At 44.7% G+C, this 22,704-nt stretch overlaps 2 protein-coding genes across 5 annotated transcripts; both read right to left on the reverse strand.

The window, feature by feature from the left end:
* Window positions 1-3,857: 3,857 nt before the first annotated feature.
* On the reverse strand, window positions 3,858-5,530 carry HTD2 (hydroxyacyl-thioester dehydratase type 2). Its single transcript, XM_072785682.1, has one exon. The coding sequence runs from the start codon at window positions 5,528-5,530 to the stop codon at window positions 5,012-5,014; it is 519 nt and encodes a 172-aa protein (XP_072641783.1). The 3' UTR covers window positions 3,858-5,011.
* RPP14 (ribonuclease P/MRP subunit p14) lies at window positions 3,858-17,634 on the reverse strand. 4 transcript variants are annotated; one of them, XM_072785684.1, is made up of 7 exons: window positions 17,184-17,339; window positions 14,011-14,178; window positions 12,518-12,615; window positions 12,335-12,419; window positions 7,354-7,430; window positions 6,447-6,525; window positions 3,858-5,693 (listed from the first exon to the last, which is right to left on the reverse strand). In XM_072785684.1, exons 3-7 carry the CDS (start codon window positions 12,613-12,615, stop codon window positions 5,637-5,639), a joined length of 396 nt encoding a protein of 131 aa, XP_072641785.1. In that variant the 5' UTR covers window positions 14,011-14,178; window positions 17,184-17,339; the 3' UTR covers window positions 3,858-5,636. The 4 variants fall into 4 exon arrangements, with proteins under 4 accessions (XP_072641785.1, XP_072641784.1, XP_072641787.1 ...); XM_072785683.1 differs by lacking the exons at window positions 14,011-14,178; window positions 17,184-17,339 and adding an exon at window positions 17,477-17,634; XM_072785686.1 differs by lacking the exon at window positions 14,011-14,178 and having other exon boundaries at window positions 17,184-17,364.
* Window positions 17,635-22,704: the final 5,070 nt, after the last annotated feature.

Below are 22,704 nucleotides of genomic sequence, written 5' to 3' on the forward strand. Positions count from 1 at the left end.
AAACCCTGTGATAGCTTTTGAAGTAGCTTATGCGGTATGTGTGGGGAAACCCTCCCCAGGCCAGAGCTGATCTAGATCAAATTAGCTCTGCTTCCAGCCTCAGACCCAGCAGAAGCTAGTGAGTTATGCTTATTTTGTTTTTTGCCACATACACAACTCCTCAGGCTAACAAGGAAAAAAAAAAATTTATATCCTAATATGTTGCCAAATGTTTCAATGGCCCACAGGTTGTTTAACAACTTGACATTGGGCCAGATTGAAGATAATGAAAATGCTTTAGTGAGGATGCTTCTAGACCTGGCAACTGCTCTACAAACCAAATCATAGAAGCTTGTGAAAAACTCAGTGCTTCCTAAGCAACATTGCCTCCCAACGGAAAATTATTTTATTTCTTCAAATATTCATGATGTGGACAGAAAACAAAATTTGATCAAATTCACATTTGATCATTTTTCTTTCCCTTTGATATTTGCCATTGCATCACAGAAGAATTTTGTCCAGTGTTTATAAGAAGGTCATATACAGCTAAAAGCCACCCTAGAAATTGATTGTGGCCTAGAAATTGACTGTTTGTGGGGTCTCCTATTAATCCTGTTCTATTCATGTAGTGTCAACATCAGTCTTGGGTTCTCTTAGGATTCTGAACTTGAATGGTTTGTTGTACTTGATTTTACCCCAACCCAAAATTTCTCTGAAGAGTTTGAGAATTCTTGTCTCTGCTGTGTTTGTAATCCAAATGAAGACAAGCCAAGAACAAAGAATGAAACATCTGGGACCTGGGAGATACTGAAGTGCACCCCAAGAGTAATTTCCCAGCACTCTCACTCTGCTCAGATAGAGCCAGTTAATAAATTATGCCAACACATGAAGCATTCAGAGTGGCACAGCTGCTCAGAGTGACAGTCAACCCTTGCTAGAGTATGTTTTAGTATAAAAACTTAATAGTTATAATTTAATAGCAATTTTCTTTGGGAGTAAATTGGTCTCTGAATCACACTCTAAGAACATAAAAGAAAAATGACTAATAATGCAGCACCAAATGAAAACCTGTGGTTACCTAAGAGGGTACCAGCCTGCATTTAGCAATTTCTTCCTTTTCTAGATGAATACGCAAGTCAGGTCCACAAGATGAATGGTGGCTGTGGTGAGGCTTTCTTCCTGCTGCTACTCAAGATTTGCTGCTCAGAGAAAGAAATGAGTGGCATCTCACTAATATGGAAATGTTTCTAATAGAATATAAAAATCTGTTAAGCAATTTTCCAGTACATTAGGCTGAAATTGCTTAAGATGGGTATATCTTTCTGTAGCAATCAAACATTACAAAAATTGCAGTCTTACAATGCCCCTATGTGGAAAGTGCTAGTACAGTTTGGCCTATTTTAGTACTTTTGTACTCACTTCCACCTATAAGCTAGTACAATCAAGGCCCCCTCTCAATTATCCTGGACACAATTTCCTAATTTGAGGGTCACCCATGCTTTCAACAGAAGAACTGCATTCTTTTTGGCATCTGCTACAGGGCTCAACATGAACACAACAACCAGCCAGTTTCTCTTCTAGCCAGCTGTTAAAGCATGAGTGGTTTGAGAATCTCTGAGTACAAATAAGAAGTCCTCATTTATAGAGCAGCATCCTTTCTTGTCTAATTTTGTATTCTTTTTATTGATTTATGGAGATCAAAGAATACCATGGCACTCAGGGACCCTTTACAAAATGAAAATGCTGATATTGAGAAGTTACTTTTGAATTACACTAAGTCAGTGACCAGCCAGATCTGACATTCCACCTTTCCCCACCATACTTGGCCTACACGTAACTTCTCACTTTTTAGAATAACCCTTTCAGTAATTCTGCTCTAAAGACAAATAATCACTGAATGTCAACTGAGATAAAGGGTAGGTGATGGTTATGGGTGGAAGCCATGAAGTAATAATATATAGTAAAATGCTACAACTGTAGCAGGGAGTAAGATCTAGCACATTCTGAATATGAATATAAAAAGAATTAAAAAAAAATTTTTATAGGGGTGCGTGGGTGGCTCAGTGGTTGAACATCTGCCTTTGGCTCAGGCCATGATCCCTGAGTCCTGGGATCCAGCCCCGCATCAGGCTCCCCCTGCAGGAAGCCTGCTTCGCCTTCTGCCTGTGTTTCTGCCTCTCTCTGTCTCTCATGAATAAATAAACTCTTTTAAAAATAAATAAAAACTAGTTTGCAAAATCTTAAAAAAAAAAAAAAAAAGGATTTTATAGAATGGTTCTGAATACTGTAATGCTACATAACAAGATACTATTACAGAAACTGACAGTGCTTCAGTAATGAGAACATTATAAGACCCACATGGAGATGGAAAAAAGAAATGCTCTGGAGCCAGGTGGGTCCCCATTTACATCCCAGCTCTACCACATACTAGTTGTACAGCCTTGGGCAAGACACACAGCATGTCTATTTCCTTGCCTATAAAATGGGACATTAACTTTAATTCACAAAGTTTTCAAGGATTAGAGTTAATGTAGAAAACTGGCTCATTGGGCCAACTGGCTGACTCAGCTGGTTGAGCATGTGACTCTCAAATCTCAGGGCTCTAAATTTAAGCTCCACATTGGTGTAGAGACTACTTCAAAATAAATTTTTTTTTTTTAAGATTTTATTTATTCATGAGAGACACAACAGAGAGAGAGAGAGAGGCAGAGACACAAGCAGGCTCCATGCAGGGAGCCCGATGTGGGACCAGATCCCAGGACTCCAGGATCACGCCCTGGGCCGAAGGCAGGCATTAAACCGCTGAGCCACCCAGGGATCCCCTAAAAATAAAATTTTAAATAAAAAAAGAAAATGGAGCACCTGGATGGCTCAGTCAGCTAAGTGTCCAACTATGGTTTCAGCTTCAGCTCAGGTCATGATCTCAGGGTCACGAGATTGAGCCCTGCAATGGGCTCCATGCTCAGTGCAGAGTCTGTTAGATTTTTTTTTTTAAGATTTTATTTATTCATGAGAGACACACACAGAGAGAGGCAGAGACGTAGGCAGGTGCTCAACCGCTGAGCCACCCAAGTGTCCTGAGTCTGTTAGATTCTCTCTCCTTCTCCCTCTGCCCCTCCTCCTACTCGCACTCTCTAAAATAATATCTTAAAAGGGGGGGGGGGGAGATTGGCTCACAGACAGTGAAAAAATGGTAGCTACTAGTATTAATAATCACATTTATGGACCTACACTTCAAGAGTGCTACTAGTTCCAGAGGAGTTCTACAGGAAAAGGCAGTCTTGGCTTTGAGTCTGCAGTTTTTCAATATTGTATCAAAATTTTAGCTTCCATAGCCTTCCCCCTATAAATAAGTCTTCTGGTGCACCTGAGCCCGCACAACTGCCCATTCTGAAACTTGTGAGAATGGCACTCTTGCTTCTCATATTGATTTTCGTATTTTCTTCTCACCATCACCAACTGGAGTATGGTACAATGTTAAACAGTTTAAAAATACTATTTATAGACATCACTGCCCTCTAGTGACTAGGATGATTTTTTTCTAATAATCTGCTTAATTTATTTCTTTGTTGTTGAAAAAAATAAATCTAATTACTGATCCACCAGGAGGAAAAACCTTTTCCCAGGAAATGGGGGCTGATCCCACCAATGACACTTGATCTATCTTCCTGATAAAAGCACCCAGCTGTAATCAGAACCACCATGTAAAGCCAGAGAGCAGATGTTCTGTTATAGATTACCTTGTGTTGGCTATGTTGGGGATGACCACTCAGTATGAACACATTAAGTGCATTTCCTCTTCAGTACCCAACTTTTTTTGTGGATACGGATTGATTTTTCGATACCTCTTGGTTCTTAAGAACTTGGCCTCTACAGGGTTCCTTATACTTTTTATTTAAAATATCTTTACAATTGACATATGTATTATTTGTAAAGGGGAGAATCCAGTGTTTTCAAGGGAGAGAGAAAATAATCTGGATTAGTAAAATAGAAACTTCTCACTCAAACTCTATTTCAGGCTTAGATGACCAACATCATGAAAATTAGTCTGTTATGTTTAATTGTGAGCCAGTTTGCTTTAAACTCAGGAAAAACTGTAACTTCATCCACAGGGGAGAACGGTCGACAGCAGTTAACTACTTTATAGGTTGGACTTTGTGCTTAGCTATTAATACCTAGCCTCTCCAACAATCCTGTGTGGTAGGTGTTGTTATCCCTGTTTCATACATGAGATTGAGTTTACATGAATGAGTCCAAATGTGCATATAGCCCTTCTCCATGGAAAACCATGTGAAAGGCAAATGCCACTGAGGATGCAACAAGGTGCCTTTGTGGTGTGAGCAGTAACAAATTACAATAAACTCTGAGCCAGAAACTGCTGAACAACAGGCTCTAAGAACACTGCCTGGTAAAAGGTAGGTGCTCAAGATGGCCTGGCTTCTGTGGTTGCTTTCAATAATTAACTGCTAGTTATAAATTCAGCGATGAACTTATTCTGCCCAGAAGCAGGTTTGTATTATCAAAATGCAGATCTAACTAGACGTGAAATCTGAAAATTAGAACCTTCAGCTAAATAACCTTCCTGGTATTTTTTTCAATTTTAAAAACCTAGACAGGGCAGCCCTGGTGGCGCAGCGGTTTAGCGCCGCCTGCAGCCCAGGGTGTGATCCTGGAGACCCGGGATCGAGTCCCACATCAGGCTCCCTGCATGATGCCTGCTTCTCCCTCTGCCTGTGTCTCTGCCTCTCTCTAGCTGTGTCTCTATGAATAAATAAATAAAATCTTTAAAAAAAAATAAAAATAAAAAATAAAAGCCTAGACAGATGATGAATATACTCAAGTCTGTGTGAAGCATAAAGCCAAATCAGACAGTGAACCTTTGTACACCCAGCTCCTTGCTTCCACCCCCACCCCCAACCGGGCTTTGAGGTCTACAAGGCATCCCCTGGTGAAAGGCAGCAATCCCTAACTTCCCCAGAGGCTCTTCACCAACATTACCACTGGCACTTGAACATGCATCTTTGACCACGTTTCAGGATTTGGGAGTTTCTGGGACCATAACTTTAACCCAGCCTTCCATAACCGTCTTCTTACTTTCTGTTACAAAACATGACACTGCAATAACAGCAACAAACCTCTTCAGCTTTTTTACCTCTGCAGAAGCTAAGACAACTTCTCCAACATATAAAGGGGCTGGAAAGCTAATTTCCTGTGAAAGTAATACACAGCCTGGCCCTGGCATTTTAGTTCCCAGGAGTGCTGAAATAAGTCCATTGACCAAAACTCCATGTACAATTCTCTTTCCAAACTTGGTGTGTTTTGCAAAATCTTCGTTTAAATGCAAAGGATTGACATCCCCCGTTAATTCTGAGAAGGCAGCCACGTCCCTCTGCGTGAAGGCCCTGCTGAGTTCAGCGCGGTCTCCCACTCGGACGTGCATCTGCTCGATACATTGCCTGCTCAGCACTGGCTGGCTCGGGCAGATGCTCCTCTGAAGCCCACCCCACCACAGACGATGGCGGGAAATTACTGGGAACATCTTCAGCACCATCAAATTTCAGCAGTTGGAGCTTTAGACTGCTTCAGTCTTCAAACATCATATTGTCACCAAAAAGCACTTTTGAGAGTGGCGGTGTATTTTTGAAATTGAAGACTTCTCAATCCAATACTAGTTCCCTACTATTACCAGATAAGGCGAGGAGAAATGGAGAAACCTGTAAGAGAAGGAACAAAGTTAGGGAAATAAGGGGAGAAAACTGCACTGAAACACAGGGTGCAGAGAAACATGCTTAGTTTTAAAGGGTAAGCAAAGCCGATGCAGTGACATTTTAAAGAGCATCCCTAGAGGTAGCCTTAGATACACAAGTGGTCATAATAAGTTCATAGTGTTCTAATATTTAAGGCACTAGGCATTAAGCAACAAATGAAAAGTTAAGACCTTTCCACAAGAGTTCCAAGTTTCACCCCCAAACATGTCCCATACAATCTAAAATCTAAGTGCTTTCTCTCACTTTTCCAGAACGTAGTCCTTATTCCTCCCCGCCGCCCCTAGTTGGATGTTAGCCATACTAGATTTTTGCAAGCACAAAAATGGGACATGAGCCCTGCTTTGGGCTCCATGCTCAGAGGAGTCTGCCTGAGATTCTTTCCCTCTCCCTCTCCCCTGCTCGCGACATGCACTTGCAAACTCTCTCAAATAAATAAGTCTTAAGAAAAAGCAGGGTTTTTTTAAATTTTTATTTATTATTTATGATAGTCACAGAGAGAGAGAGGCAGAGACACAGGCAGAGGGAGAAGCAGGCTCCAGAATCAGGCTCCAGGCTGATGTGGGATTCGATCCTGGGTCTCCAGGATCGCGCCCTGGGCCAAAGGCAGGCGCCAAACCACTGAGCCACCCAGGGATCCCAGAAAAAGCAGTTTGATCCCTACTCAGCCTTGTTTGGAATATGTGAAGGAACAGTCTTTACCTGAATCACTCTGAAAGCACATTTCTTGCCTTTATAGGATCCCAATAGAGTCAAAGAGCTCCACAATTTGACAAGACCACTGTAGAGAGATCAAGAATGCATAAAGATTTGTCTGTGACATCTCCCCGGTATTTCTGTGATAGTCCAGATAGTTAAATTAGGTCCAGAAAACCTAATCTAAATGAGGAAACTTGAGTATATGTACTGCCAAAGTGAGCACTAAATGAGAAAACTTTATTTTTTTTAAAGATTTTATTTGTTCATGAGAAACACAGAAAGAGAGGCAGAGACACAGGCGGAGGGAGAAGCAGGCTCCTCACAGGGAGCCCAATGTGGGACTCGATCCCAGGACCCTAAGATCACGACCTGAGCCGAAGACAGACACTCAACCACTGAGCCACCCAGGTACCCCGAGAAAACTTTATGGAGCCTGCTTCTCCCTCTGCCTGTCTCTGCCTCTTTCTGTCTCTCATGAATAAATAAAATCTTAAAATAATAAAATAAAATAAAATAAAATATAAAATAATAAAATAAAATAAAATAAAATAAATAAAATTAAAATAAAATAAAATAAAAAAATAAAAAAAAAATAAAAAAAAATAAATAAAAAAATAATAAAATAATAAAATAAAATAAAATAAAATAAAATAAAATAAAATAAAATAAAATACACATTTTTAAGTTTGCACCCATGACCAGCAATTGGGAAACCCTACAGTTGTAAGCAAAGAGTTTTGCTCTGGATAGTTTAAGTTCCTGCTAGATAAATATTCATCCTTCCCAGTTTAAATTTCCAAAAGCTGCTCAGAGCAAAACTCTTCTCATACTCAGAGAAGAGCAGTTTTGCTTTATTTCTCCATTGTCTCTCTGCCCTGTTGTACTACAAATGTGCCTGTGTCTGTCATACCTGCTACATATCCTCAAGATGGCTGACAAGGTCTTCTCTTCATAGGTTAGGACGTCCAAAGGTAAGGCTGCAGCAACCTAAGTATGGAATAATACTATTAGCAGACCATTATTATCACTATTCTTTATTTTTAAAAATAATCTCTAGACCCAGTGTGGGGCCCAAACTCACAATCCTGAGATCAAGAGTCACATGCTGTACTGACTGAGCCAGCACGGCGCCTATCAGCACTATTCTTAAAGTCTAATAACTAATTCTGTGAACTGCTTTTCTCCTCCAAAAAGGCAATATTTTATTAGTGGTGCTATAGTCCTGAGCCTGCTTATTTACAATTCCCCGTCTGGAATGTTCTTCCTGTAGCTCTTCATATTGTTAATGACTCTTCACCATTAAGTCATTTTTTAAGTTGTCCCATCCCTGGGGGCACCTGGCTGGCTCAGTTGTAGAGCATGAGACTTTTTGATCTCAGGGTTAAAAAGTAGAAAGTTCCATTCCTGATCCCCAAGATTAAGCTCAATTGTTTGCTATGCTCCTTCACATACAGGAACCATATACTTCCTCTCTTATAATACTCATCATTCTTTTTTTTTTTTTTTTTTTTTTAAAGATTTTATTTATTTATTCATGAGAGACACAGAGAGAGAGAGGCAGAGACACAGGCAGAGGGAGAAGCAGGCTCCATGCAGGGAGCCTGATGTGGGACTTGATCCCGGGACTCCAGGATCACACCCCAGGCTGTAGGCGGCGCTAAACCGCTGCGCCACCGGGGCTGCCCAATACTCATCATTCTTGCCATTAATTGTTCAACAAAATTTCTTAAAGATTTTATTTATTTATGAGAGACAGAGATTGGCAGAGGGAGATGCAGGCTCCCCACAGAGCAGGGAACCCAATGTGGGACTTGATCCCAGGACCTTGAGATCACGACCTGAGCTGAAGGCAGACACTTGACTGAGCCATCCAGGTGTCCTCAACATGGTATTTTTTTTTTTTTAGATTTTATTTATTTATTCATGAGACACACACAGAGAGAGAGAGAGAGAGGCAGAGACACAGGCAGATGGAGAAGCAGGCTTCATGCAGGAAGCCTGACATGGGACTCGATCCTGGGTCTCCAGGATCATGACCTGGACTGAAGGCGGTGCTAAACCGCTGAGCCACCCAGGCTGCCCCTCAACATAGTATTCTACTAAAATAATCAAGACCATTCATCTATGAGGCAGAGCCCCTGCCTGTTTACAGCCACATCCTCAGGAAGCAAGTTTTATACCTGACACAGAGAAGGTACATGCTATTTTCTTAAACTTTCTATTTTAAAAAATCAGAGTCTCAGGAGGTTGCAAAGAAATTTATGCGAAGGTTCTACGCACCCTTCATGAAGCCTCCCCTAGTAATATAATATCAAACCCAAAACCTAAAATTGATAAACCAGAGTTCATTCAGATTTTACCAGTTATACATGCACTCAATATTTGTTGGTGCATTTGTGTGTGTGCACGCGTAGTTCTATGCAATTCTACCACATAGGGAGTTTCATGCAACCACCACCACTATCAAGATAAAGAATTATACCATCACCACACGGCTCTCTCCTTCTGTGTGTTTATAGTCACACCCACTCCTCCCCAATCTCTAACCACGGATCTTTCTCCAGATTATAGAATTATGTTATTTCAGGTGCACTACACAAATGGTATCCTTCAGAATGTTACCTTTGGGGACTAACTTTTTCACTTAGCATAATTCTCCAGAGATTGTTATTATCTGTATCTATAGTTTGTTCCTTTTTATTATTGAGTATATTCTATTGTATGAATAGTTCATGAATGTTCTTTATTTACTCACTGTAGGACATATTATTTCTTTTGGGCTCTTACAAATAAAGCTGCTAGGGGATCCCTGGGTGGCTCAGCGGTTTAGCACCTGCCTTTGGCCCAGGGTGCGATCCTGGAGTCCCGGGACTCCAGGATCATGTCCCGCATCGGGCTCCTGGCATGGAGTCTGCTTCTCTCTCCTCCTGTGCCTCTGCCTCTCTCTCTCTAGGTGTATCATGAATAAATAAATAAATCTTTAAAACAAAACAACAAATAAAGCTGAACAAATGAACACTCATACACAAGTTTTGTTGAACCTAAGTTTCCACTTCTTTGGGAGAAATGCCCAGGTGGGTAACTGCTGGGTAGTAACAGTAGATGCATGTCTAGTTGTTTTTAGAAACTGTCAAATGGTGTTCCAAAGTGGCTGTGCCGGGATCCCTGGGTGGCGCAGCGGTTTGGCGCCTGCCTTTGGCCCAGGGCGTGATCCTGGAGACCCGGGATCGAATCCCACGTCGGGCTCCCGGTGCATGGAGCCGGCTTCTCCCTCTGCCTGTGTCTCTGCCTCTCTCTCTCTCTCTGTGTGACTATCATAAATAAATAAAAAAAAAATTAAAAAAAAAAAATAAAAAAAAAATAAATAAAAAATTTAAAAAAAAAAAAAAAAAAAAAAAAACAAAGTGGCTGTGCCATTTAACATTCCACTAGTGATCCAGTTTCTTTGCATCCTTGCCAGCATTTAGTGTTATCATTTTTTTTTTAATTTTAATTTTAATTTTTTTATTTATGATAGTCACACACAGAGAGAGAGAGAGAGAGAGGCAGAGACACAGGCAGAGGGAGAAGCAGGCTCCATGCACCGGGAGCCCGACGTGGGATTCGATCCCGGATCTCCAGGATCGCGCCCTGGGCCAAAGGCAGGCACCAAACCGCTGTGCCACCCAGGGATCCCTCATTATTATTATTTTTTATTTTTATTTTTTTTAAATTTTATTTATTTATGATAGTCACAGAGAGAGAGAGAGAGAGAGAGAGAGAGAGAGAGGCAGAGACATAGGCAGAGGGAGAAGCAGGCTCCACGCAGGGAACCCGACGTGGGACTCGATCCCGGGTCTCCAGGATCGCGCCCTGGGCCAAAGGCAGGCGCCAAACCGCTGCACCACCCAGGGATCCCTCATTATTATTTTTTAATTTCAGTTGTCCTGCTAGGTGTGTAGTGCTAGTTCACTGTGTTTTTATTTTTTATTTACTCGTTTTTTAAAGATTTTATTTTTAAGTAATTTTGACATCCAACGTGGGGCTCAAACTCACAACCCAAGAGATCAAGGGACCAAGAGTCACATGATACACCAACCAGCCAGCCAGGAGCCATCTCATTGTGTTTTGCTATTGTTGTGATTGTTGTCTGAACCTCACTGTGTTTTTAATGTGCATTTCCCTAATGGCCAATAATGTTGAATATCTTTTCATTCACATGCTTCTTTGCCAACAGAACATCCTTTTAGTGAAATGTCTATTTGTGCCTTTTACTCATTTTCTAACTGGAATGTTTTGTTTTTTTTTTACAATTGAGTTCTGAGCATTCTTTTTATATTTTAGATACGTAGTTTGCAACCAGTTTTCCCATTTGTAATCTGGATTTTCATTCTCTTAACTGAGCCTGTTGTGGAGTATGTGTTTAATGCGATGCTTACCAGATTTTGATTTGATAAAACATACGAATCAGGAAATAATTTCCTGATTTGATAAAACGTATCAGTCAGGAAATAATTTCCTGAATCATCTCTTTGTTCCCTCCTAAAATTCTACTTATTTTCAAGTAAATGCTAAAACAGGACTCCTCAATGTGCTGATCTGCGACAAAATAAGAGGCTGTATCACAATGTAAATCGACAATATCACTAAGCATATTTAGTTCAGCTTAGTTTTTTTTTTTAAGATTTTATTTATTTATTCATGAGACAGAGAGAAAGAGAGAGAGGCAGAGACACAGACAGAGGGAGAAGCAAGTCCATGCAGCGCCTCACGTGGGACTCAATCCCAGGTCTCCAGGATCACACCCTAGGCTGAAGGCAGCGCTAAACCGCTGAGCCACTCGGCTGCCCAGCTTAATTTTTTTTTTAAGTTATTTACATTTTTTTTTTAGTACATCGATGTGGGGCTCAAACTCACAACCCTGAGATCAACAGCTGCATGCTCTTCTGATAATTCAGCTCGATTTTTGCATAAGGAGAATTTCTAAGCAAAGGAAGTGGTGTGCTGATTCTGGTGTGAGTCACAAATCTTCACAATAGACAACAAACTGTTTGCATAGGGGGCCAGGGTAGTTCAGTCAGTTAAGTGCCCGACTCTTAATTTATAGCCGTGATCTTGCAGTCATGAGATCAAGCCCCACACTGGGCTCCACACTCAGCATGGGGTCTGCTTGGGGTTCTCTCTCCCCTTCTCCCCCTGCCCCTGCTACCCACCCCCTTCTCATACACTCTCTCTCCCTAAATAAATAAATAAAATCTTAAAAACAAAACCAGACCAAAGAACTGCCTGCAGGTTGCTAGTCTGGACCATACCGTGAGTAGAACTACACTAAAACATCTGTGTAACAAGTTCCTGGTCAAATAGAAGGCATATCAGAACAAATCTACTCAGAATTCATTATTTCTGAAAGTCTGCTTTGGCAATTTCAAATATGGTTTTAAAACAATTACTTAGGGATCCCTGGGTGGCGCAGCGGTTTGGCGCCTGCCTTTGGCCCAGGGCGCGATCCTGGAGACCCGGGATCGAATCCCACGTCAGGCTCCTGGTGCATGGAGCCTGCTTCTCTCTCTGCCTGTGTCTCTGCCTCTCTCTCTCTCTCTGTGTGACTATCATAAATAAATAAAAATTAAAAAAAAAAAAAATTACTTGGAAAAGCATTGTTTTAGTACTTCCTTTTTTTTTTTTTTTAAGATTTTATTTATTTGAAAGATAGCCCAGCAGGGGGAATGACAGGCAGAGGGAGAAGAAGGTTCTCCACTGAGCAGGGAGCCCAACTTGGGGCTGAATCCCAGGACCCTGGGATAACAACCTGAGCTGAAGCAGACATCCAACCAACTGAACCACCCAGGCACCCCTGTTTTAGTATTTCTTAGAAAGATCTTAGGAGTGGTCAATCTATCAATGGTTCATACCTCCCCAAACAGGTCCTTTAAGGCTGAAATAAGCAGCTGTTTGAACTGTGCAACATTCAATCCAACCCCATGATCTTGAAATTCTCTGTAAAAACATTAAAAAGAAAAAAAAATTTATTAAATTTCATACTATTCAGATTCATAAAAAGTAATCGAAAATAGAATTCAGGAGACTGAACTTACAGGCAGACTTTCATATAGTGGTGCTCAGAGGGATTTCTGTAAACTATTCTTTCATATGTGGTGGCTGGAGCTGGCATCTTGTCCAAAGCTGACCACATCTAGAAATTGTCAAGAGAGCTAGAAATTAGCAAAGTACAGCCTATTTTTTACTGATTTTTTATTTTTTATTTATTTATTTATTTTTTATTTATGATAGTCACACAGAGAGAGAGAGAGAGAGAGAGGCAGAGACACAGGCAGAGGGAGAAGCAGGCTCCATGCACCGGGAGCCCGACGTGGGATTCGATCCTGGGTCTCCAGGATCGCACCCTGGGCCAAAAGCAGGCGCCAAACTGCTGCGCCACCCAGGGATCCCTTTTACTGATTTTTTAAATGAGAAATTGACCCATTTGGAATTTTTTAAAAGTAAGCTCTACACCCAGTGTGCAGCTTCAACTCACAACCCTGAGATCAAATGCTGCATGCTCTACCAACTGAGCCAGCCAGGAAACACAACCCAATTGATTTTTTTCTTTTAAGTTGATTTATTTAAGTAATCTCTGCACCCAACATGGGGCTCGAACTCATGACTCTGACATTAAGAGTCACATGTTCCTTGGACTGAATCAGTCAGTTGCCCCTTGTTTGTTTTTATTTTTTTTTACTCATTTGGTTGTTGTTGTTTTTTTAAAATTTTTACTTATATATTCATTCACAGAAAGAGATGCAGAGACATAGGCAGAGGGAGAAGCAGGCTCACTGCAGGGAGCCTGATGTGGGACTCCATCCCTGGATCACACCCTGAGCCAAAGGCAGATGCTCAACTGCCGAGCCACCCAGGTGTCCCTTGACCCATTTGGTTTTTATTTTTTTATTTTTATTTATTTTTTCCCCATTTGGTTTTTTGTTTGTTTTTTAGTATTTTTTTTAATTTTTATTTATTTATGATAGTCACAGAGAGAGAGAGAGAGAGAGAGAGAGAGAGGCAGAGACACAGGCAGAGGGAGAAGCAGGCTCCATGCACCAGAAGCCCGACGTGGGATTCGATCCCCGGTCTCCAGGATCGCGCCCTGGGCCAAAGGCAGGCGCTAAACCGCTGCACCACCCAGGGATCCCTCCCCATTTGGTTTTTAAAAGAACTTCTAGTATAGTAAATCATCTAATTCTGGTCAAATCAATTTTTTTTAAAAGATTTTATTTATCCATTCATGAGAGACAGAGAGAGAGAGAGAGAGAGAGAGAGGCAGAGACATAGGGAGAAGCAGGCTCTCTGCAGGAGCCTGATGTGGGACTTGATCCCAGACCCTGAGATCACTCCCTGGGTCAAAGGCAGATGCTCAACTGCTAAGCCACCCAGGGATCCCCCTGGTCAAATCAAATTTACCCATACAGACACAATGAAAGTTTCTAAATTTTATATATGCCGACTGTTGTACTCTTAAATTCTAATAACACAATCCCAATGAACATTTTTCCTAAGTACCCGGCTCTTTGCTAATAAACACTTCACATACCTTAAAGGGTCTTAAGTCTTCAAAACGATCCCATGAAGTAAAGGCTATATTCCCACTCCCCGCCTCCTTTTTGAAGGCAGTGAGGCATGGCAAAGGAATACTTGCCCAAGAGCACACAGATTCTAGCCACTCCTAAGCCCCCTCAAAATCACTCTGCTATGATGCCTCCTAATACAAAAAAACAGAAAAAAAAAAAAAAAAAAAAAAAAGCTTAGTTATAAAATCCAGGATCTTATTTATTCTGTCAACACAGACCATGAACAAGTGAATGAGAGGTGGTAGTTCAGGTATGCCATCTCATGCCTGTTCTCTGTCTGAAGGCCAGGTCTACATAGAGCTGTTTGGTAGCCCCCCCAAAAGACTGAGCAAGGGGTTTGAGAAGAGGAATTCCTAGAATGGGTGCTCATTGCCATTTCCTTTTTTTTTTTTTCTTTCCCAGATCTTATTTATTCATGAGAGACAGAGAACACAAGCAGGGGCAGAGGGGGAGGGAGAAGCAGGCTCCTCCACGGAGCAGGGAGCCTGATGTGGGGCTCAATCCCAGGACCCTAGGATCATGACCTGAGCACAAGGTGGACACTTAATGGACTGAGCCACCCAGGTGCCTTCAATGTCATTTCTAGTAGAGCTAGATCTTTCAAGAATTCAGAATATGCTGATCCCCCTGTGGAGAATCCCCGTCATTGGCTCCACTCCTACCTCACTCTCTCTCTGGAGAGACCCTACTCATCCTTTGAATTTTAGCTTATAGTGCACCTCTTCTAAGAATTTCACCTGCTCAAGAAAGCCTTCTTTTTGACTCCTTGTTCTAAGTCAGATTCCCTTGTTATGCAATCTCTTAATATTGTCTATTTGTTCTATATCTGGTTCCTCACTAAAGCAACCAGGAAATTGAGGTCCAACCAGGGAAAGGTACTTAGCCAAAGTCACAGAGCTGTAAACCAGCATTTACAAAACCTCTGCATCAGGCCCAGTTCCAACCACTCCTAGATGATATATATCCTCAGAGAAAATGAAAAGTCAGAGTCGGGCAGCCCTGGTGGCCCAGTGGTTTAGCGCTGCCGTCGGCCCAGGGCACGATCCTTGAGTCCCGGGGTCGAGTCCCACGTCAGGCTCCCTGCATGGAGCCTGCTTCTCCCTCTGCCCCTCTCTCTATGTTGCTCATGAATATATAAAAAATATCTAAAAAAAAAGTCACGGTCAAGGAGCTACATCCAAGCATCCACTTAAAAACATGAACAGTAAAAAAAAAAACAAAAACAAAAACAAAAACAAAACCACACCACGAACAGTTACTGTATCTGGCAGAGAGTAGGCATTCAGTGACACCTACTGAATGGTGAGAAGTACTAAGCCTATATGTTCAAGGGTATCTTTGGTCTCAAGACTGCAGAAATAAGCACCTGATGATTCTTTTCCAATCATTAGAGCCCTTCCTGACTAGAAGGGTGGGGAGAACAGGACGCTCCATCACTTCATCCATTGTCTGGCACAGGATAGGTGGTTTTTTTTTTGTTTGTTTGTTTTGTTTGTTTTTTTTTAAGATTTACGGTCAGCCTTGGTGGAGTTGGCTGCCTGAGGTAAGAGACTGAGATTGGGCCTGGGGCTCAGGATGCCAGTAACAATCAAGACTTGTGGTGTATTCTGGAAATGAACGGTCACAATGGTCGCCCAGCAGCGTTAAGGTACTTAATGCCAAAGAACTGTACACTTAAAAAAAATAGTCTTTTTTTCAAAGATTTTATTTAGGGATCCCTAGGTGGCTCAGCGGTGTAGCGCTTGCCTTTGGCCCAGGACCTGATCCTGGAGTCCCGGGAACGATTCCCGCGGCCGGCTCCTGGCGTGGAGCCTGCTTCTCCTCTGCCTGTGTCTCTGCCCCTCTCTCTCTCTCTCTCTCTCTCTCTCTCTGTGTCTATCATGAATGAATGAATGAATGAATGAATGAATGAATGAATAAATAAATAAATAAATAAATAAAGATTTTATGTATCTATTCGTGACACAGAGACAGAGAGACAGGCAGAGGGAGAAGCAGGCTCCCTGCGAGGAGCCCGATGCGGGACTCGATCCCCCGACCTCCGGGTCACGACCTGAGCCAAAGGCAGACGCTCAATCATTGAGCGACCCAGGGGTCCCTAAAACGGTAAATCTTTCCTTATGTATATTTTACAAAAAAAAAAAAAAAAAAAGGCTTAAGGAACACGTGTTTACGGAGCAGTCACCTCCACGTCCTCCGGAGGCCCAGACGCAGAGACAGTATCGCTGCCTGCAGGCTGTCCTGGGGTTAGAGGATGGCTGAGGGCTCTGCACACAGCCCGGCAAACCTGCCAAGGCTCACGGCCGCGAAAGCACTGCCACAGCTTCGGTCACCGTCCCTGCCCGTTAAGTGACCCATTGGTGGTACGCGTCCCTGCTTCCACCTCCTCCCACCAACCTCCCTCCGCCCCCATCTAGTCGCTACAGCCGCCAGAGGTAACCAGTTACAACCTAGTCAAGCCCGGGCCGTTCCTCTGCTCAAAAACCTTGCAATGGGGGCAGCCCGGGTGGCTCAGCGGTTGAGCATCTGCCTGCAGCCCAGGGCGTGACCCTGGAGACCCGGGGTCGAGTCCCACGTCGGGCTCCCTGCGTGGAGCCTGCTTCTCCCTCTGCCTGTGTCTCTGCCCCCGTCTCTCTCTCTCATGAATTAAAAAAAAAAAAAAAAAAAAACTTTGCAACGGTCCTTCTAACTCAGAGTAAACCCCGAGGCCCTCGGGCCCTGCAGGGCTCTCGGCACAGCTGAGCGCCCGCTCCCGCCTCCGCGCTGCTCCCGGGCTCTCCGCTGGCTGGGATCACTCTGGGGGGGGGGGGGTGCACAGGGCCCCCCGCCTCCTCCCCGCGGCGTGGTCCGGCGGCCCTCGTGCCGGGTCCAGCCCTTCCCCCCAGCACTTACCAGCTTGTAGCACAAGCACGCGGCTCACTGACTCCCGCCCCGCCCCCGCCCGTCCGCTCCTGCAGCACACGCGGATCGGTCTCGCTCGCTGCGGCCTCCCAGGAACCTACAAGCGCGCCGCACGGCACACACTCAATATTATAGAAGTTTGGGACCAAATTCATCATTAAAAAAAAAAAAGCTCAGTCCCCTACTGTTGGGCACTTCAGTGGTTTTCAACCTGTGTCGGCTACCGGTCGCCCACCTGGCGCCGGGCGCATGCGCTCTGCACACCCGTCGCAGCCCCTCCTGCTGCCGAGACCCCGTGGGGCAGGTGCCCGCGGACACGACCCCGCCAGCGACCCGCGCGGCCTCCTGGGCGGCGGACAGGTGCCTCCGCTGGCCGCCCGCCGCCCGCCGCCCGCCGTCAGGCTCACCTTGCGCATGCGCCCCTGGCGCGCACGGACGCACCTCACCGGCGTGGCCGACTGAGCTCACGCCCGACCAAAAGCCGCCCCGCCATGGGCTTCGGCGTCCCCGCTTGTCGGTCGGACTAACCTGGCGCCGCCTGACTTCTACTCGCTGCAACAATCCGCCAAAGCTTGGAGCTCCTCCGCAGACGCCAGGCCGCAGACCCAAGAAACTCCGGGGATGTTTACGTTCGGCTCCTGTCTGGGTTTTTTTTTGGGGGGGGGGGGGGGAGGGGGGGGCCTCCCCTCCCGGAAGCGTGACGGGTAGGCGCGGATATGACGTCACCGCGCGGCGTCCTCCTAAGAACGTGGGCGTGAATCCCGATCGCGAGCTGAGACTGGCCGAGCTCAGTGCCCCCTGGTGTCCACTCCAGGGATAGCTCCATGAGCAAATGTGGGCGCGGGGTTGGGGACTCCAGGAGCTCGCTTCATGGTCCTTCATATAGCCATCCGTCCATCCGTCCATCCATCCGTCCATCCGTCCGTCCATCCGTCCATCCATCCGTTCATTCAGCTTTATATGTAGCATCTCTTCTGCTGAGCATCTTCTGTCAAGCGTCCCAAGGACCGCAACCACTCTTAATGTCCCCTGTGGCTCCCAGCACAAAGTAGGTCATCTGTCTGGCTTGACATAAGATCCAGATGGTCAATATATTCGAATGTAAGCCAGGTTTCCTTTATGCATTTATTCATGCTGAGCCCCTATTATGTGCTAGGTACTGGGAGCACAGCGGAGAACAAGAAGACAGGGCCCTGTATTCGTGAAAGATAGTATTTGCATAGAATGATGATGATGATGATGATGATGATGATGATAAGAGCAGCTGTGGAGGCTGAGAAAATCAAGGCCATGCCACCTCAAGTTTAGCGTTAGCACAAGTACAGCCATCTCAGGCCCCTGTGACTAAGAGCTGGACTTTACAGGAAAAAAACCGCAGAACACCCTTGACAGAGAGCCCCATATCAGAGTGAGAGCAGAGCTTAATGCCCTGGACAGAAAATCCCATATCAGAATGAAAACAGAGCTTAAGAAATTCCTCCACCCCTTCTGGAAATCCCCTAGACCAGCCCATAAAAACCCAGCTGGAACCCACCTCGGGGTCCAAGTCTCTGCTCTGCTGTGTCAGGTATACTTGGACCCAAGCTCGAGCTTGCTAATAAACCCTCGTGCACTTGCATCGGTGTTGGCTCCTTGGTGGTTTCTTGGATTCGCAATCTTGGGCACAACACAGCTAATACTGATCAAGTACTTTCTTTGGGCCAGGCACTATGAAAAAAAATTAAAAAAAGCTTTTCATATGTCATCTCGTGCAACCCTGCACAATCCCAAGGTGGCTATTACTACGATCATGCCCATTTTACAGAGGTGGAGACTGAGGCACAAGATCCCAGTTGCCCAAGATCCCAGTTGTCAGTGGTGGAGCAGGCGGTCTGACTCTAGACGGTGCTCCCCATACCGCACCATACTGTTGCGTGGCATGAGTCAGGGGTGTGTGAGGGAGAGGAGCTGGAGCTGCCAAAAGTGCATGGAAGCCCCATGAGGATGGAGCCCTGTCTGTTGGCTCACCATTGTATTCCAGTGCTTGGCACTCACCACATGTCTAAGGAATGCAGCAGTTCATAGATGCATGTGCTGACTGGGCCTGGGTTGGGGGCAGAGCGCTGCCCCGAGCAGGCAAGCATGAGCCCAAGTCAGCTGGGACCTTCTCTCTTGGGTCTTTTCTCAAAATTCCACTTTCCTGCAACTTCAGCCCTTGGCTATAGTCGTGTTCTGCGGTCCTGCGGCTCTGCTTCCCTTCCTTCCCTCATCGGAGGAGACAGGACTTGTTCCAGATTGGGGGAGAGGTAGGGGAAATCAGCACAGACCCCACAGACAGTGGCACTTTTTTTTTCTTAAAAGAGGTTGAGTTAAAAAAAAAAAAAAGAGTTTGGGTTTTAGAAACTGCCAAAACGGTGCTCGCTTCGGCAGCACATATATTAGAAACTGCCAACGCTCGCTTCAGATACATCCTCTGCCACTTATTCATCCTCCTCATCTGTCAAATGAGAAATTAGTAGGACCTACCTCAGTGTTGTGGGGACAAAATAGTTGGTGTAAAGTCTCTGGCTCAGGAAACACTCTGAGATGGGAGAGGGTCCCCCCAAACCAGCCACCTGGCAAACCCATCCTGCAGCCCAGTAAAACCAGAGCGGCTCATGTATTTTAGACTTCAAAGAACTTGGATAATTTTTCACTTTGCTGCACCAAACCCTGAAAATGAAGTGCCTTCCAAGCTGCCTGAATTTTCTCAGTGCTGCCTCATTAATTTGGAGTTTAGAATAAAAGAGATAGCTTTGAGTGATAAAGAGACATGAGCTGCTTTTCTTTTGTTTTCCGGTTAAATTGTATTTATTTTCTGGGGATCCCTGGGTAGCTCAGCGGTTTAGCGCCTGCCTTTGGCCCAGGGCTTGATCCTGGGGTCCTGGAATCGAGTCCCATGTCGGGCTCCCTGCATGGAGCCTGCTGCTCCCTCTGCCTGTGTCTCTGCCTCTCTTTCTCTCTCTGTGTGTCTCTCATGAATAAATAAATAAAATCTTCAAAAATTTTGTATTTATTTTCTTAATGGAGACTGTTGGCATCTGGCATACATTTCAAATAGTATAAATGGACAAGCAATGAAAAGTAAGTCTCCCTCCCACCCCTCATGCAGGCAGCCTTTCTCCCCAGGGGTACCCACTGATTCAACTTTGTTAAGTTGTCCTTCCAGAGATAAGGTAGGGGATGCTTTCGCTTATTCTTCACCCCCCCCCCAAAGATTTTATTTATTTATTCATGAGAGAGGCAGAGACACAGGCAGAGGGAGAAGCAGGCTCCCTGCAGGGAGCCTGATGCAGGACTCAATCCTGGGACTCTAAATCACAACCTGAGCCAGAGGCAGTCGCTCAACCACTGAGCCACCCGGGTGTCTGCCCCTTCTTCACAATATATCTTAACATCACTGCAAATCATAACACACGAACCCGCCTCTATCTTTTTAAAAGTTGCCCGGGATTGCACTGGTGGAGTCATTTGGCTCAAGATGTCCATTCCCGACGCTGTGTTTCTCACACTTCTGAATGAAGTTGTTGGGGGCAGATCTGAGAGTATTTTATGTTCCTGGAAGAAATGGCAGCCCAGAAAAGAGCTGAGCCCACGCTTCTTCCCCCTGCTGTGCTCAGCTTTCCCCCTCCCTGCCTTGTGAACTGGTGCCAAATGGCTTTTGCTAAAACCAAGGTGCTTTTACAACTTCTGAAAGAAAAGGCAAGAGAGAGGCCCCAGTAGGATTACAGCCACAGGTCTCCATCAGACTCACGGGAATCCTATCCACTCATGTCAGCAGATTGAGAAGGTAGGACAAAGGGAGTGAAAATGACCAGAAGCTAAAAGCTATGGAATGACAGCTGTTGTTTCCATTTAGGGAGACTTGCCAATTGCCAGATAGGTTGCTCACATTATCCCATTTACCCTGCAATGTCACATTATTGCCTTTCACAGATGAAAAAAAAAAAAAAAGAGTTGAGAGAGGATAAGTCATTTGTCTAAGGTGGGAAGAAGCCCCAGAACCCATGGGATGACAAGGCTGGAAGTTGCTCTTGGAGGCAACCCAGAGCATCATCTCCAAACAGGAAACTGAAAAAGCAGGCATGTTTTTTGAGTCCCCAGAGGCCAAGCATGAGACAGAGATCCTTGTGGAAGTAATTTATTGGGGACAGCTCTCATGGAGGAGGAGGAAAGCAGGATAGGCAGGGAAAGAAGCTAAGCAAAGTTGGGGGTTCAACTGACACCCGGCCTCAGGCTGATCCCACACGGAACCCTGGAGCATAAACGATACCAGCAAGCTTCCAGCCGTGGACGTAAGGGGGCCAAGCCTTCATCATACTCCTCCCCAGTCATTGACTGCCAACTGTAGGGTTGCCAGATTTAGCAAATAAAGATACAGTTGCCCACTTAAATTTGAATTTCAGATAAACGACGAATGGCATATCCTTCTGCTAAGAGAGTATTCATTGTCTGAAATTAAATTTAGCTAGGCATCCTGTATTTTGTCTGGCAACCCCAGGAGGTGAGAGCAAGAGGATAGGGTGCAACCTCTCAGGCATCTCCTGTTGTGAGGGCAGGTGTGTTTCCTCAGCAGCAAGTACTCACAGTAGGTGGGGCGAGGGTGGGCAGCTGTCAGTAAAGGGGATCTGGGAAGGACATTAGCAGCAGGCAAAGACCCTGGGGGGCAGCTCACTAGTCAATGGTAAAAAAAAAAAAAAGACCAGAAGCTCCTGCCCAGACTGTCAAGTGCACACCATCCCCAGCATCCAGGGCAGTCGCAGAATCCCGGGCCCCATCCCTGGCTGCTTTCTGAGCATGTTGTTGCTCCTTCCCAGTCAGCCGCCTGCTTGTGTTGGGGCTGGAGCCGAAGCCAGACTATTTAATTTTGTTTCATCCAGCATTTCTGAAAGGTATTTAAATGACGGAGGAAGCTTTTCTTCCAAGTGACCTTAGAAACTTCTCCCCTAAAAAAAGCCTCAGGGACTCTAGGAAGGGAGAATTTGGGGAGAAGATAACCACCCTGTAATTAAGTAGCCTGTTTCTGGAGGGGCCCAAGAATTTCTTAAAATTCAGAGATCCTTTCTGAGGGATTCAGCAAAGATTCTTCTACAAAGAAGTCCACCCTCTCTGTATCCCCCCCTTTCTCTGGGGGCCTCTGCATCTCCATTATAGGAACCTGGGGGATCTGTGGCTTCTGATCTGTAAGAGGCCCAAGACATAGAGGTAAGTGAAAAGAGCGAGCAGGGGATGCGGGGTGGGCACCAGTAATGTCCAGCATGACCCCATTTATGTAAAAACAAACAAAACATCAATAAACCAGATGTAGGGGCCTCTCCGTTTATACATATGTATATATAAGTGTATTTTTTAAAACTTATTTTGTTTGATTTATGTATGTATTTATTTTATTAAATATTTTATTTATTTACTCATCAGAGACACAGAGAGAGGCAGAGACATAGCAGAGGGAGAAGCAGGCTCCTTGCAGAAGCCTGATGCAGGACTCAATCCCAGGACCCCAGGATCACGCCCTGAGCCGAAGGCAGACACTCAACTGCTGAGCCACCCAGGTGCCCTTGTTTGATTTGTTTTAAAGTGGTAAGGTATTATTTTTATAATTTAACAATTATTAAATCAAAATCAGGACTTGCCCCTAATAGTCACAAGAGAGAGCCATAGACCACACCCATCTATATGCCTCTCTTACCACTTGGAAGAACAGACTCTTCCTTAAGATGCCCCCCAATCCCCCACCC

Source organism: Canis lupus, chromosome 19 (assembly GCF_048164855.1).
Source record: "Canis lupus baileyi chromosome 19, mCanLup2.hap1, whole genome shotgun sequence".
NCBI classification, from domain to species: domain Eukaryota; kingdom Metazoa; phylum Chordata; class Mammalia; order Carnivora; family Canidae; genus Canis; species Canis lupus.

What these genes read in the sequence shown, in the direction of transcription:
- HTD2 (XM_072785682.1), bottom strand. Translation starts at nt 5,530, where the DNA reads ATGGTGCTGAAGATGTTCCCAGTAATTTCCCGCCATCGTCTGTGGTGG.
- RPP14 (XM_072785683.1), bottom strand. Translation starts at nt 12,615, where the DNA reads ATGTGGTCAGCTTTGGACAAGATGCCAGCTCCAGCCACCACATATGAA. An exon ending in CACTATATGAAAGTCTGCCT is followed by an intron (nt 12,420 to 12,517) that starts GTAAGTTCAGTC and finishes ATGTTTTTACAG; the next exon opens with AGAATTTCAAGATCATGGGG. An exon ending in TAAAGGACCTGTTTGGGGAG is followed by an intron (nt 7,431 to 12,334) that starts GTATGAACCATT and finishes TTCCATACTTAG; the next exon opens with GTTGCTGCAGCCTTACCTTT.